The sequence below is a fragment of the Scheffersomyces coipomensis genome (genome assembly GCF_036884675.1).
Source record: "Scheffersomyces coipomensis strain NRRL Y-17651 chromosome Unknown DFJ63scaffold_3, whole genome shotgun sequence".
Lineage (NCBI taxonomy): Eukaryota > Fungi > Ascomycota > Pichiomycetes > Serinales > Debaryomycetaceae > Scheffersomyces > Scheffersomyces coipomensis.
The window spans coordinates 130,797-143,900 of NW_027042894.1; the positions used below are offsets into that span (position 1 = coordinate 130,797).

The 13,104-nt window shown below is 29.6% G+C and overlaps 3 protein-coding genes across 3 annotated transcripts; 2 read left to right on the forward strand and 1 right to left on the reverse strand. All coding sequences in view use genetic code 12, as the record gives it.

The window, feature by feature from the left end:
* Nucleotides 1-743: 743 nt before the first annotated feature.
* Nucleotides 744-6,287, forward strand: DFJ63DRAFT_322430 (aminophospholipid-translocating P4-type ATPase; the record flags this gene model as incomplete). Its single annotated transcript, XM_064907429.1, has 2 exons — nt 744-762; nt 1,282-6,287. The coding sequence occupies 2 exons, from the start codon at nt 744-746 to the stop codon at nt 6,285-6,287; spliced, it is 5,025 nt and encodes a 1,674-aa protein (XP_064762266.1).
* Nucleotides 6,288-8,059: 1,772 nt separating this feature from the next.
* PET9 (ADP/ATP carrier protein) lies at nt 8,060-8,959 on the forward strand (the record flags this gene model as incomplete). Its single annotated transcript, XM_064905932.1, has 1 exon — nt 8,060-8,959. One exon carries the CDS (start codon nt 8,060-8,062, stop codon nt 8,957-8,959), a length of 900 nt encoding a protein of 299 aa, XP_064762267.1.
* A 2,003-nt stretch (nt 8,960-10,962) lies between these two features.
* Nucleotides 10,963-12,902, reverse strand: SPE2 (adenosylmethionine decarboxylase). The gene has a single exon (XM_064906903.1). The coding sequence runs from the start codon at nt 12,613-12,615 to the stop codon at nt 11,287-11,289; it is 1,329 nt and encodes a 442-aa protein (XP_064762268.1). The 5' UTR covers nt 12,616-12,902; the 3' UTR covers nt 10,963-11,286.
* Between the last annotated feature and the right edge of the window lie 202 nt (nt 12,903-13,104).

Genomic DNA, 13,104 nt, shown 5'->3' on the forward strand with positions numbered 1-13,104 from the left:
TATGTGGCATGTAAAGTAATAGAAAGAAAAAAAAACCAAAAACTATGAAACAAATGTATAACTGGGTACATAGTCGGATAAGGGATTATAGCTTCGGATAGTGTTAAACCTATGGCCATTTTAACAAATAAGAAGACACTATAATAATAATAATAATGAAAATGGCTTAACAGTTGAAGGGTATATATTGACTGGTGATGATCCGAAACATTATCTGGCTTGGCCCGCCTAATTCCTGACTGACTCCTTATTTTTGACTGTCTGCCGGCCTGTCTCTTTATTCTTTCTTCCTGCCACTCTGCCTACTTAAGCCAAAGTAATGAGGAAATTATAAATTTTTGTTCGCTACAGGCACGCAGTCTCACTATTTCTATTTTTACCCACCCACCCACCGGTTAACGTGTACCTTTGAAGTCATAGTTAATCACCTACTATATAGACAATAGAACTCTAATATAAATCTAATCTAGATAATCAAGTACTGATTAAAGTCTTGACACGCGTACTCTAACCATGCATTCAATAACATTCCCACTCCCACTCCCACAAACCTACCTATCTACCCACATTTCATTTAGATCCTTCCTTCCTATCAAATCATGACGGGTAAAAAAAAAAAAATCCAATTTAAAAATAGCGTGTTTTGGTTTTTGTACTACATTTGTTTTTACCTTTAAGGAGACAGTAAGATCAAACCAAAAAAAAAGAGAATTATGTGATAATAAATTACACGCTAAAAGATTATGCTAACTAACTTAATTTGTAAGCTTTTACATTTGAAGTTTTGAGTTAGATGGAATTAATTAACAAATAAAAAGTATCATCAACTTTCATTCTTTTCTTAATCTGTCATCCATATCTTTTATAGAATATCTTCCCTTCCCTTCCTTACCAACAGTTAGATTGTTGTATTTATTACTGACCTAAAGGATCTGTACCGAACTGATCCGGAAAAGTTTAACAGTAAAGCAGAAAAAAGAGCCAGAGAAAAAAAAAAGGCCTGAAAAAGAAATTTTTTTTTACAGTCAAATCTTGTTTTAACTGAAACCACTTTCATTTCTCCTCCAATTGATCACTAAAGGGTTAGACGGTAGATTATTAACGTTAGGAGGATCAATCTATCAATCAATCCATCCATTCATCTATTCATCTATTCATAATACAACCATAATTCAATCATGGGGCAAAATGATTATGATCCAAAAAGTCCCTTTAATGACACGCATGAGTCGTTTACCGATATACCAATAGACAACAACAATAGTAATGTCCCCAACTCAGCTTTGCCGACCCCTAACATAAATGTAGAACCAAGATTCCATTCCAGCAATACAACCAGTCCCATACCAAGTGCTAACACTTCAAGAAAACCTTCCCTTCGATTCAAATTACCGGAAGATAATCATATTAATAATACTCACCCACTCCCTCCTATAAGTGATCAACAACAACAAATATATCAATCTCATTCTTCATCCAATTCAAGTTTTATGGTTACTCCCCCACACACATCCGATAACTCGTACATCAATAATAATACTACATCTCCATTTTTAGATAGTTCAACCACTATTTTAGAAGATGAAGTTTATCATCAAGCTAATAATAGTAATGGTAGTCTTACAACTCCTCCTCCTTCTAGAAAGGAAACTGTCATGAAAAGAAATCGTTGGGGTACTACTAGAAATAAAGAAGGGAGACCAAGTAGAGCAAGAACTTTAAGGAGAATACTAAGAAATGATAGTAATAACTCCAAAAAATCAAAATCTAAAAATGATAATGACGATAATGATGATGAAAATAGCTTGCATAGTATAGATGTGACTCATGATTCTGTGGATCAAGATAATTCAAGCTCAGAAGAAGTAGATCCAACTAATAGAAAAGCAGAAACAAGAGTTGTCGCTTTCAATCAACCTTTACCAGAAGAATTCGTCGATGCAGAAACTGGTAAAACCATAAATAACTATGCCAGAAATAAAATAAGAACTACAAAATATACTCCATTAAGTTTCTTACCGAAAAATATATTCAATCAATTCTTCCATAATGTGGCAAATATTTATTTCCTTGCTTTAATCATTCTTGGTGCTTTTGGTATCTTTGGTGTTCCATCTCCAATTTTATCTGCGGTACCTTTAATTGTTATTGTCATTATAACAGCATGTAAAGATGCTATAGAAGATTCAAGAAGAACAGTATCTGATTTAGAAGTTAATAATCAAATTACTCATATTTTAGTTCAAGATGGTTTCGATACTGATTATAAATATGATAATCTTAATAATGATAATGAAAAAGTATCAACTTGGAGAAGATTTAAAAAGTTTAATACAAGACTTTTAATTAAAATATGGGGATCTTCCAAAGAAAATTTAACTAAAAAAGGGAGATTAGAAAAGAAAAGAAGAGAAGCCAATGAATCATTAGAATCTTTACCTGATGGTAATAATAGAAAATCATTTGATAGTGATATTGTGGATTTCTCTCCAAGAAATTCATTGGAACATATTGGTACTCGTAATACTGATAATAATCCATTCGCCGAAAATACTGAATCTCAATTACGTAAATCATTCCAACAACAAAGAAGAGAAAGATTAAGTCAAGATACTCAACGTCATCATCATCGTGATAAAATCTTAAAATTTGCCAAAAATTATTGGAAAAATGTTAAAGTAGGTGATATGGTAAGAATTTATAATAATGATGAAATACCGGCTGATGTGGTAATTTTAGCCACCAGTGATGAAGATAATTGTTGTTATGTCGAAACCAAGAATTTAGATGGTGAAACCAATTTAAAAGTAAAACAAGCCTTAAAATATTCATCTGTCGAAGATCCAATTAAAAAAGCTGATGATTTAATAAATCATCAATTCCTGATTGAAAGTGAAGGTCCTCATGTCAATTTATACTCATATCAAGGTAATTTGAAGTATGATGATTCTAATAATGAAGAACAACAAGAATCAATTACCATTAATAATCTATTATTAAGAGGTTGTTTTTTAAGAAATACAAAATGGGTCATTGGTATAGTAGTATTCACAGGTGACGATACTAAAATCATGTTAAATGCCGGTATAACTCCAACCAAACAATCTCGTATATCTCGTGAATTGAATTACTATGTGTTATTGAATTTCGTCATGTTATTCGTTATTTGTTTTGTGTCTGGTTTAATAAATGGTTTATGGTATACTCATCATCCAACTTCACGAGATTATTTTGAATTCGGTACAGTAGCTGGAACACCAGCTTTAAATGGGATTGTGTCATTCTTCGTGGCCCTTATATTATATCAATCCTTAGTTCCAATTTCCCTTTATATTACCATTGAAATTATTAAGACTGCTCAAGCTTTCTTTATCTATTCTGATATCGGAATGTACTATGAAAGATTAGATTATCCATGTACTCCAAAATCATGGTCGATTTCTGATGATTTAGGTCAAATCGAATATGTTTTCAGTGATAAGACTGGTACATTAACTCAAAATTTAATGGAATTCAAAAAATGTACAATCAACGGTGTATCATATGGTAAAGCGTATACTGAAGCTTTAGCTGGTTTAAGAAAGAGACAAGGTATTGATGTAGAACTGGAAGCAGCTATTGAAAGAGAAATAATCGCTAAGGATAAAGTCAATATGGTTGCTCTTTTGAACCAAATTTCTCCAGCTTGTTTAAACTATGAAGATGAATTAACATTTATTTCATCTAATTTTGTTAATGATATATTAGGTGATGCAGGAGATGTTCAAAAACAAAGCAATGAACATTTCATGTTAGCTTTAGCTTTGTGTCATTCTGTGTTAACTGAACCTGATCCAAAAGAGCCTCTGAAATTAATATTAAAAGCTCAATCTCCTGATGAAGCTGCTTTAGTTGGTACTGCCAGATCTGTTGGTTATATGTTTAAAGGTGCAACCAAGAAAGGTTTATTAGTTGAAATTCATGGTGTTACCAAGGAATATCAAATTCTAAATGCTTTAGAATTCAATTCTACTAGAAAGAGAATGAGTGCTATTATTAAAATTCCAGGTGAAAAACCTCAAGATGAACCAAAAGCATTATTAATTTGTAAAGGTGCTGATTCTATTATCTATGGTAGATTATCTAAGACTGACAATGATCCCCAATTATTAGAAACTACTTCTCAACATTTAGAACAGTATGCTACTGAAGGTTTAAGAACATTATGTATTGCTCAACGTGAATTAACTTGGAGTCAATATACTGAATGGAATAAACGTCATCAGGCTGCTGCGTCATCTATTGAAAATAGAGAAGCTAAAATGGAAGTTGTGGCTGATTCAATTGAACGTGAATTGATCTTATTAGGTGGTACTGCCATTGAAGATAGATTACAAGATGGTGTACCTGATACTATTTCAGTTTTAGCCCAAGCTGGTATCAAATTATGGGTGTTAACAGGTGATAAAGTTGAAACTGCTATCAATATTGGATTTTCATGTAACTTATTAGGAAATGATATGGAATTATTAATATTAAAGACTTCATTAAATAACGAAGAAATGGAAAATAACGGGCTTGAACGAGATGTTCAATTGTCCGAAGGAAAATTAATAGATTATTTATTAACTCGTTATTTGTCGACTTATTTTAATATGTCAGGTCTGATTGAAGAATTGGAAGCAGCGGAACTTGATCATTCACCACCAGATGAAGGATTTGGGGTTGTCATTGATGGTGATGCTCTTAAATTAGCTTTATCTGATGCTGAAACCAAAAGAAAGTTCTTATTGTTATGTAAACAATGTAAAGCAGTTTTATGTTGTCGTGTTTCACCTGCTCAAAAAGCTGCTGTGGTTAAATTAGTTAAAGATACTTTAGATGTTATGACCTTAGCTATTGGTGATGGATCCAATGATGTGGCTATGATTCAAGCTGCAGATGTTGGAGTTGGTATTGCAGGTGAAGAAGGTAGACAAGCTGTTATGTCATCTGATTATGCTATTGGACAATTTAGATTTTTGGGTAAATTATTATTAGTTCATGGTAGATGGTCTTATAAAAGATTTAGTGAAATGATTCCAAGTTTCTTCTTTAAGAATGTTATTTTTAATTATGCATTATTCTGGTATGGTATTTATAATAATTTTGATGGATCATATTTATTTGAATTCACCTATTTAATGTTTTATAATTTAGCATTTACATCATTACCAGTTATTTTCTTAGGTGTTTTTGATCAAGATGTTAGTGCTAAAGTCTCATTATTAGTACCACAATTATATCGTACTGGTATTTTAAGATCAGAATTTACTCAACTGAAATTCTTTTGGTATATGGGTGATGCTACTTATCAATCTATTATATCATTTTTCTTTCCATATTTGATGTATTATCAAGGATTCCCATCAAGTAATGGTTTACCTATTGATCATAGATATTGGATTGGTATTGTTGTTACCTGTATTGCATGTATTTCATGTAATTTATACATTTTATTACATCAATATAGATGGGATTGGTTATCAAGTTTAATTATTGCAATTTCTATTTTAGTGATTTATGTTTGGACAGGACTTTGGACCACGACGACTTATAGTCAAGAATTTTATAAAGCAGCTCCACAAATGTTTGGTACATTATCATTTTGGGTATGTACCTTTATTGGAGTTGTAACATGTTTACTTCCAAGATTTGTATATGATTTCCTAAAAAGAGTTTATTGGCCAAAAGATGTTGATATTATTCGTGAATGTGTGCAACGAGGAGATTTTGATGCTTACCCTGAAAATTATGATCCAACTGATCCAAATAGAATTAAGATTAGTAATTATAGTAATGAAGTTGTTAAACGAATGAGTATGTCACCCAATGCCAGAGTTAAATCAGGTTCAAGTTTTACGAGTGAACATGATACTGATGCTACAATGGTTGGAAATGGTAGTGGAGGATCACCCAAATTAACTTCTGCTCCAAGAACTCCATCAATCCCACCACCACCATTACCAGTTTATTCTAATAATACTACCCCATTACAAAATAGAAAATCATTTATTGATCTTTTTAAAAGAAAAAATCAAGGTATTTCATCGACATCATTTTATGATAATGATGGATCATTAATTGATGATTATAGTAATGCAAATGCTCAATTTCAATCTACTGATAGTTTAGGTAATCATTCTGTTCAAACTGAAGAAATTGCCATGGAAGATTTTTCTAATAATCAACGAGTTGCATCACAAATATCAAGTGAAGCCAGAAGGATATCACAACAATATTCAATTCACTCACCAAGGGATGTTTAAAGGCATTAAAAATATTAAAAAAAAAAAGTTAAAAACTTATGCATAAAGATTATTGTTTGCTTTTCAAATGATAAAAAGAATATAAAACGATCTTGTACTCATTTGGGAGTACAATTATAAACACATTTTCACATACACATATATTATATATGATACATATAGAAGTCTTACGACTGTCTCTTTTTTTTTTATTCTTCTACTACTTGTTTCTTTCTTTCTTGTTTTGTAATTTACATTTTTTATTATATACGTTCATTTTTGATTTATTAGTGTTTTAGATGTTGTAGATTTACTATTTTGGTTTTTTTTTTTTTTTTTTTTGCAATCAAAGTTTAAATAAATAAACAGACAGACAAAATGACAAAATGTCAAGACACAAGACAAAATAGGAAAAGGACAAGACAAAAAAAATAAAGTCGGATTTGAGTTTATTTGTATTGTGAAGTTAACCGATCTCCACGACGACATTTAACCGTTTCTTTTTTATTTTTAATTTTTTTTTATTTAGAAAATGTCGTTTCCAAAGGAAAATAACTTCCGTGGTTGATTAAATACTTTTGACAGGTAATATCGGTATAATACTTAACGACCATGAACTAGTCATCAATATTTTTAGAGCCGTTCAAGGGTTTATTCATTTGAATGATTGTACGATTAATATATGCAAGTAACGAACTGATACGAGAGCGAACAAGTGAGAGAAAGAAGAAAGAAAGAAAGTAATAAGGTATGTGAATAAGAGATGAGATGACATGACATGACATAATTGTGAGATGATGTAAATTAAGTAAGAACGAACTCCATATTATTGATGGTATAACTTTTGAAAGTTAGTTAGGGGTAGGGACAAAAGAACTACATCTATAACGTAGATTGAAGGAGGAGATATATCGTATACATGCCAATTCACGTATAGTATATTATTCATGTATATCTGTCATTGTAAACGATTATCTAGAGATCATTCATGTTCCAAAAAAAACAAAGTTTCACAACCAATGAAATTTTAATTTTTGCCATAATGGAATAAATTTCTTTTTTTGTATTGTGTTGCCTATTTTACTTAGTTAGTTAGTGAAGAAGCAAGCCCTCGTTAATGAATGATAGCGCACTGGGGTTTTTTCCGGGATAGTTTAAATTTTTATAAAGTAAAGAGAAGTGATATATATATATATATATATACGTTGACTCAACATTAGTGATGTAATTGATCAAATGATATTGGATTGATCAATTGATCAATTGGATCAATCAATCAATCAATCATAATCACTCATCTAAACTAAAGGTCAGTAGACCAATAACTTCACTTCATGTTCCCTTTATGGGGGATTATCATGATTACCCGGCTTTCACTTTTATATAAATTTCTTTTTTCCTTTGAGCGAATTTAGTTTGTGACCTTATTTGAACCAATTAAAATTGATTATTTAAATGGTAACCAACCGTAATAGTCCGGTCTTCAATAGTTTCTTACCTCCCTACCGCAAGGTGTTTAATACGACATTTTATTTCTTTTTTAATTTTCCCTTTTTGATTTGAGTTTATTTTGATTGATTGCACCTGTAGTATCAATTACAGTATACAAGATAATTTCTAACGTTGAACAAAATAAAATTTTCTCATTTCGTCGTTGGAAATTTTTTTTATATATATATATTTCCCTTTCTTCTAGTACTTTCTTTCTTTTACCTTCTTTTCTTTCTTTTCTTCCTTTATCCTTACTATATCTATTCAAGTATATAATTAATCTAAACAAAAAGTAAGCAAAAATGGATAACCAATTCTTAATTGATTTCTTAATGGGTGGTGTTTCCGCCGCTGTCTCCAAGACTGCCGCTGCTCCAATTGAAAGAGTTAAATTATTAATTCAAAATCAAGATGAAATGATGAAACAAGGTCGTTTATCAAGAAAATATGATGGTATTGCTGAATGTTTCAGAAGAACTGCTGCTGAAGAAGGTATCACTTCATTCTGGAGAGGTAACACTGCCAATGTTATCAGATATTTCCCAACCCAAGCTTTAAATTTTGCTTTTAAAGATAAATTTAAGAAAATGTTTGGTTTCAATAAAGATGCCAACTATTGGCAATGGTTTGCTGGTAACTTAGCTTCAGGTGGTATGGCTGGTGCCACTTCTTTAGCTTTTGTTTACTCTTTAGATTATGCTAGAACTAGATTAGCTAATGATGCTAAATCTGCTACTGGTGGTGAAAGACAATTTAATGGTTTATTTGATGTTTATAAAAAGACTTTAGCTTCTGATGGTATTGCTGGTTTATACAGAGGTTTCGGTCCATCTGTTATTGGTATTGTTGTTTACAGAGGTTTATATTTTGGTTTATATGATTCCTTAAAACCTGTTGTTTTAGTTGGTCCATTAGAAGGTTCTTTCTTAGCTTCTTTCTTATTAGGTTGGGCTGTTACTACTGGTGCTTCTACTGCTTCTTATCCATTAGATACTGTTAGAAGAAGAATGATGATGACTTCTGGTCAAGCTGTTAAATATGATGGTGCTTTTGATTGTTTCAGAAAGGTTGTTGCTGCTGAAGGTGTTAAATCATTATTTAAAGGTTGTGGTGCCAATATCTTAAGAGGTGTTGCTGGTGCCGGTGTTATTTCCTTATATGATCAATTACAAGTTATTGTTTTCGGTAAGAAATTTAAATAAGCTAGTTAATTCATAGAGATTATAAAACAATTAATTGAAAAATAAGTTTTAAACTATTGGTCCCATTTAATTTAATTTAATTTAATTTGGAATTTTGTTAAAGATATATCATTTAATTAATTTTATTATAACTGAAAAAAAAAAAGAAAGAATTTACATTTATATATATATATCTTTGTATTAGATTTTTGTTGTTTTATTACTGCTATATATATTTCTTATTATATTAACTAATGTTTATTTTATAAATTGAATAATTTAATTGTAATATAACTTGATGAATACACATCATCATCATCGTCATCATCATCTCTGGTTTATCCTTGTTTGAAATATTGTCCATGAGTACACGACAATATAACTATTTTTAATTTTCACACCCCTTTTTTCCATATATAACATTTTTTGATTTTGTGTGCGCGATGGGGGAGAGTTGGGATTCAGTTGTCAAGTAGTCAATAATCATAATGGTATTGAGATAGTACAATTAACTATATAAGAATTACAAAGTTGACCCACAGATCAATTGAATCAATTTTTGAATAAATTGAAATTTGAATGATCGATCATACTTATCTTGATTTAAGGTTGATTTAAGTTTATGTGGTGAATCACATCCAAAGGAGAACTCCCTGTTCTATTTTATTTTATTTAGTTGTAACTTGTAGAACTTTCAAGGGGGTGTGCGTATGTCCTAATTTGGAAATTCTGGGGAGGTGCACACTTCAAATAGTTAATCACAAGCGATTCAAAACTGTTTTTATTTGGCTTAACAAGTCATGTGCGTGTGGTCATGTGATGCGATTTATGTCGGAAAAAAATTTTTTTTCAAACATATATCATCTTATAATTTGATTTTGGTAAATATGATAAAACTTTCTTAATTAAACGTATTGCGTCTAGTTATCGTGGTGATTAAATTGTTTCTTTCGATTTTTTCTAATCCACTGTATCGAGAATAGAGATATCTTGAGAGTTTTTTCCCCAATTATGGGAACTTACTAATTAATATTAATTATAGTGTAAATGTTTTACTAACCAAAATAGGCGTCACCCTACTAACCATTATATTTAGTTATTTATACTAACGGCATAGGAAATTGTTCTTGTATGACCTACAGGTTTAATAGTCGATAGTCAATACACATACGGCATGTGATCGTTTGTTTCCTAGTGGAATGATTTTGTATTAGAAATAAATATATTTGTATAATAATTTAAAATTTTTGAAAATGTAGGGTAGAATATCTCTGATTAAATTGTTGTTATTGAATCTATATTAGTCAACAAGTGATAAAATGTCTTGTGACCTATAATTTTCCTTTCAATATAGCTTTTGACCAAAGTGTTTGACAAATTACAGGTTTAACCAAACTTAGTAGAGAAAACAGTCAACTTTAGGTTGATTATATAATGTGAGTTGTTAAAATAATTAAAATTCTTTTGCATTATTTTATTTACGTTCAATCAGAGTTGTAGTTTATCCGATAGCTTTAAACAGAAAAATTATATTAGAAATTAATTAATAAATTACTTAACCTAATCGTAACCGCTAATTTTAATTAATTTTTAATTTGCAACCATTACAAAAAGGAATTTTATCGTCAGCGCTTAAATTTTTCAAATTTCTTTTTTTTTTCAACTTTTCATCATATATAAAGATAGTATAATTCTCTACCTTTTAATTTGAACTGAAAAGAGTCTTTAATTAAGTTGATTTGATTATCGACTTTAATAACTCTTATCTAGTGATTTATACTAACATATCATATAGGCAGATCATCTAAGCAAAATATAACTTCAAAGGTTGTTTTTGAATTCCTGTTTATAAAGATACGTTACATTTATATAAACTACAGTAGAAATCATTGTAGACGGATCTCTTTCTTTCTTTATATCTATTTTGTAAATTTCTGAAAAAGTCGTTATCATTAAAATAAACTCAAACTTATAAAACATATAAAAAAATAAATAAAATAATAAAGAAATAAAATAATAATAAAAAAATTAATAACAAAAAATTTTAAGCAAAGTAAAATAAAATACTATAATAGATCATCAACAGATCTTAATGATAGTTATTATAAAAGCCTTTTAATGAGTTTAACGGTGACCACCCATAGAGAAAAAAAAAGAAAAATTATTGAAAATTTCCTTTTAAACCAACTAATTCACAATTAATCTCAAATATAAAAAGCCCCTCTAAAACAATCATCATCTTGATAGTTGAATGAAAACCTATTTTGTAATTATAGCAATAATGATTCTGATATAATATAAAAAAACCAGTTTGACTTTTCCAAAAAAACACAATGATTGATATGAAATCAATTCTTCAGTTTGGCAAAATTTAAGTATAATAACTTATACTCATTTTTCAAATCATACATGACCCTTTCTTGTTTAAGATATCCATGATCTTGTAAGATTGAATTTGAATTCTTTAATTTTGAAAAACTAATTTGATTATCTCCTACATCTTCAGTAATTAATGTCATGGAGAATTTCTTAGGTTCAAAAATTTGTAAAATTCTTAATAATACATCAATGATATCAACTCCATTTTTATCATTTCCAAATGGATAATTGGTTTCAAAAGATGCATATGACCAACCTGATTCAGGAGTAATATGTAAAGTATAATAATATCCTCCTTCATTAGATGTAACTGAATTAGATGAATATCCACATGGAGTAAAAGAAAATGCATCATGAATAAATTCAAATTTATCCTTGGTTTGTCTTTTGATAGGTTCAGGTATTGGACTATCATCACTTTCATCATCATCTTCATCAAATACCATATTATCAGAATTTGATGGTGATGGTAATCCTCCATGAAATAATTCAAATACTTTATCTAATCCAGTTTCTTCCATTGTTTCAAGTCCAATATCATGACCTAAATCATGTTCTTCAATGCCACTTTTAATTAAAGAAGCAACACCGGGTTTTCTTGAAGTAATGAATTTCTTTGCACATTCAGGATTTAATTCAGTCATTAAGATTTCAAATGTTTGATCATGTTTATGATTATCAGTTGTAGTGGTAGTAGTAGTAGTTGGTTTACAAGTTTCATCTTGACCACCTACATATAAATACCAATGATCATCACTAGTGAAATCTCCAACAATATAACTTTTACCATTTTGAAAATGATCATTTAATAATTGAATTTCATGTTTCCAATCTTTATGAACATGAATTTGCTTTTCAGGAAACATAAATGATCTTCTGGAATAAAAAATCTTATAAATATTACTACCTTTAAACTTTGAATTGAATCCTAATTGAACATTGATCGTTTCAAATAATTTATCAAGACAAGCTAAAGTTGTTGTAGTACCACAAGTTTTTAAAATCAATTTATGAGGGAAAACAAATAATGAACTTTCACTTAAAAGATAAGCATCCATAAATGAAGATGATTTCATAGATAAAATCTTACAACTGACTAAATCTAAAATTTCACTCCATTTTTCTAATGGGATACATCTTAACCCTTCATTATTAACAAAGTTTGGTATATCATTTTCTGATGGCCAAAACCAGATTTCTAATAATTTCTCAGGTCCTTCAAATGCAAAAGTTGAATCTAAATTAGCCGATAATTCATGATCAACAAAGGAATTTTCATGATAAGCAGGAGCAACCATACCTTGAATAATTTTGTTTTGGTTAGTGTTTTTGGTAATTTCTTTTTTTCTAATTTTATTATATAAAGTCGATAACTATTATTATTATGACTTTTCTTATCTGTAGCTATTATTGTTTCTTACTTGAATATATAATATTTAGCTTTTTTTGTTATGTCTTCTTTTTTTATAATAACTTTTTAATATTTTTTTATATTTTTTTTTTAAATTTAAGTGAATATCTATCAAACTAATCTTTGGTAAAAAAACTAATTTGACTTTTTCTTTTGGAGGTGGATTGGAACTTACTCTTGTAAAAAGGGTGATCGTTCTAATTAATATAGTGCTTGAAACGAAGAGAGAAGTAGCAAGAAACGTTTCAAAATATATTAATTAAAGTGAACTATTGTATAATTGATGTAATGATAGGATGGATCCGTATGAAGGGAGGTGGGATAGTATGACTATGGTGATGATATGTGTATGTGAAGAATAAGTTGAATTAAATGG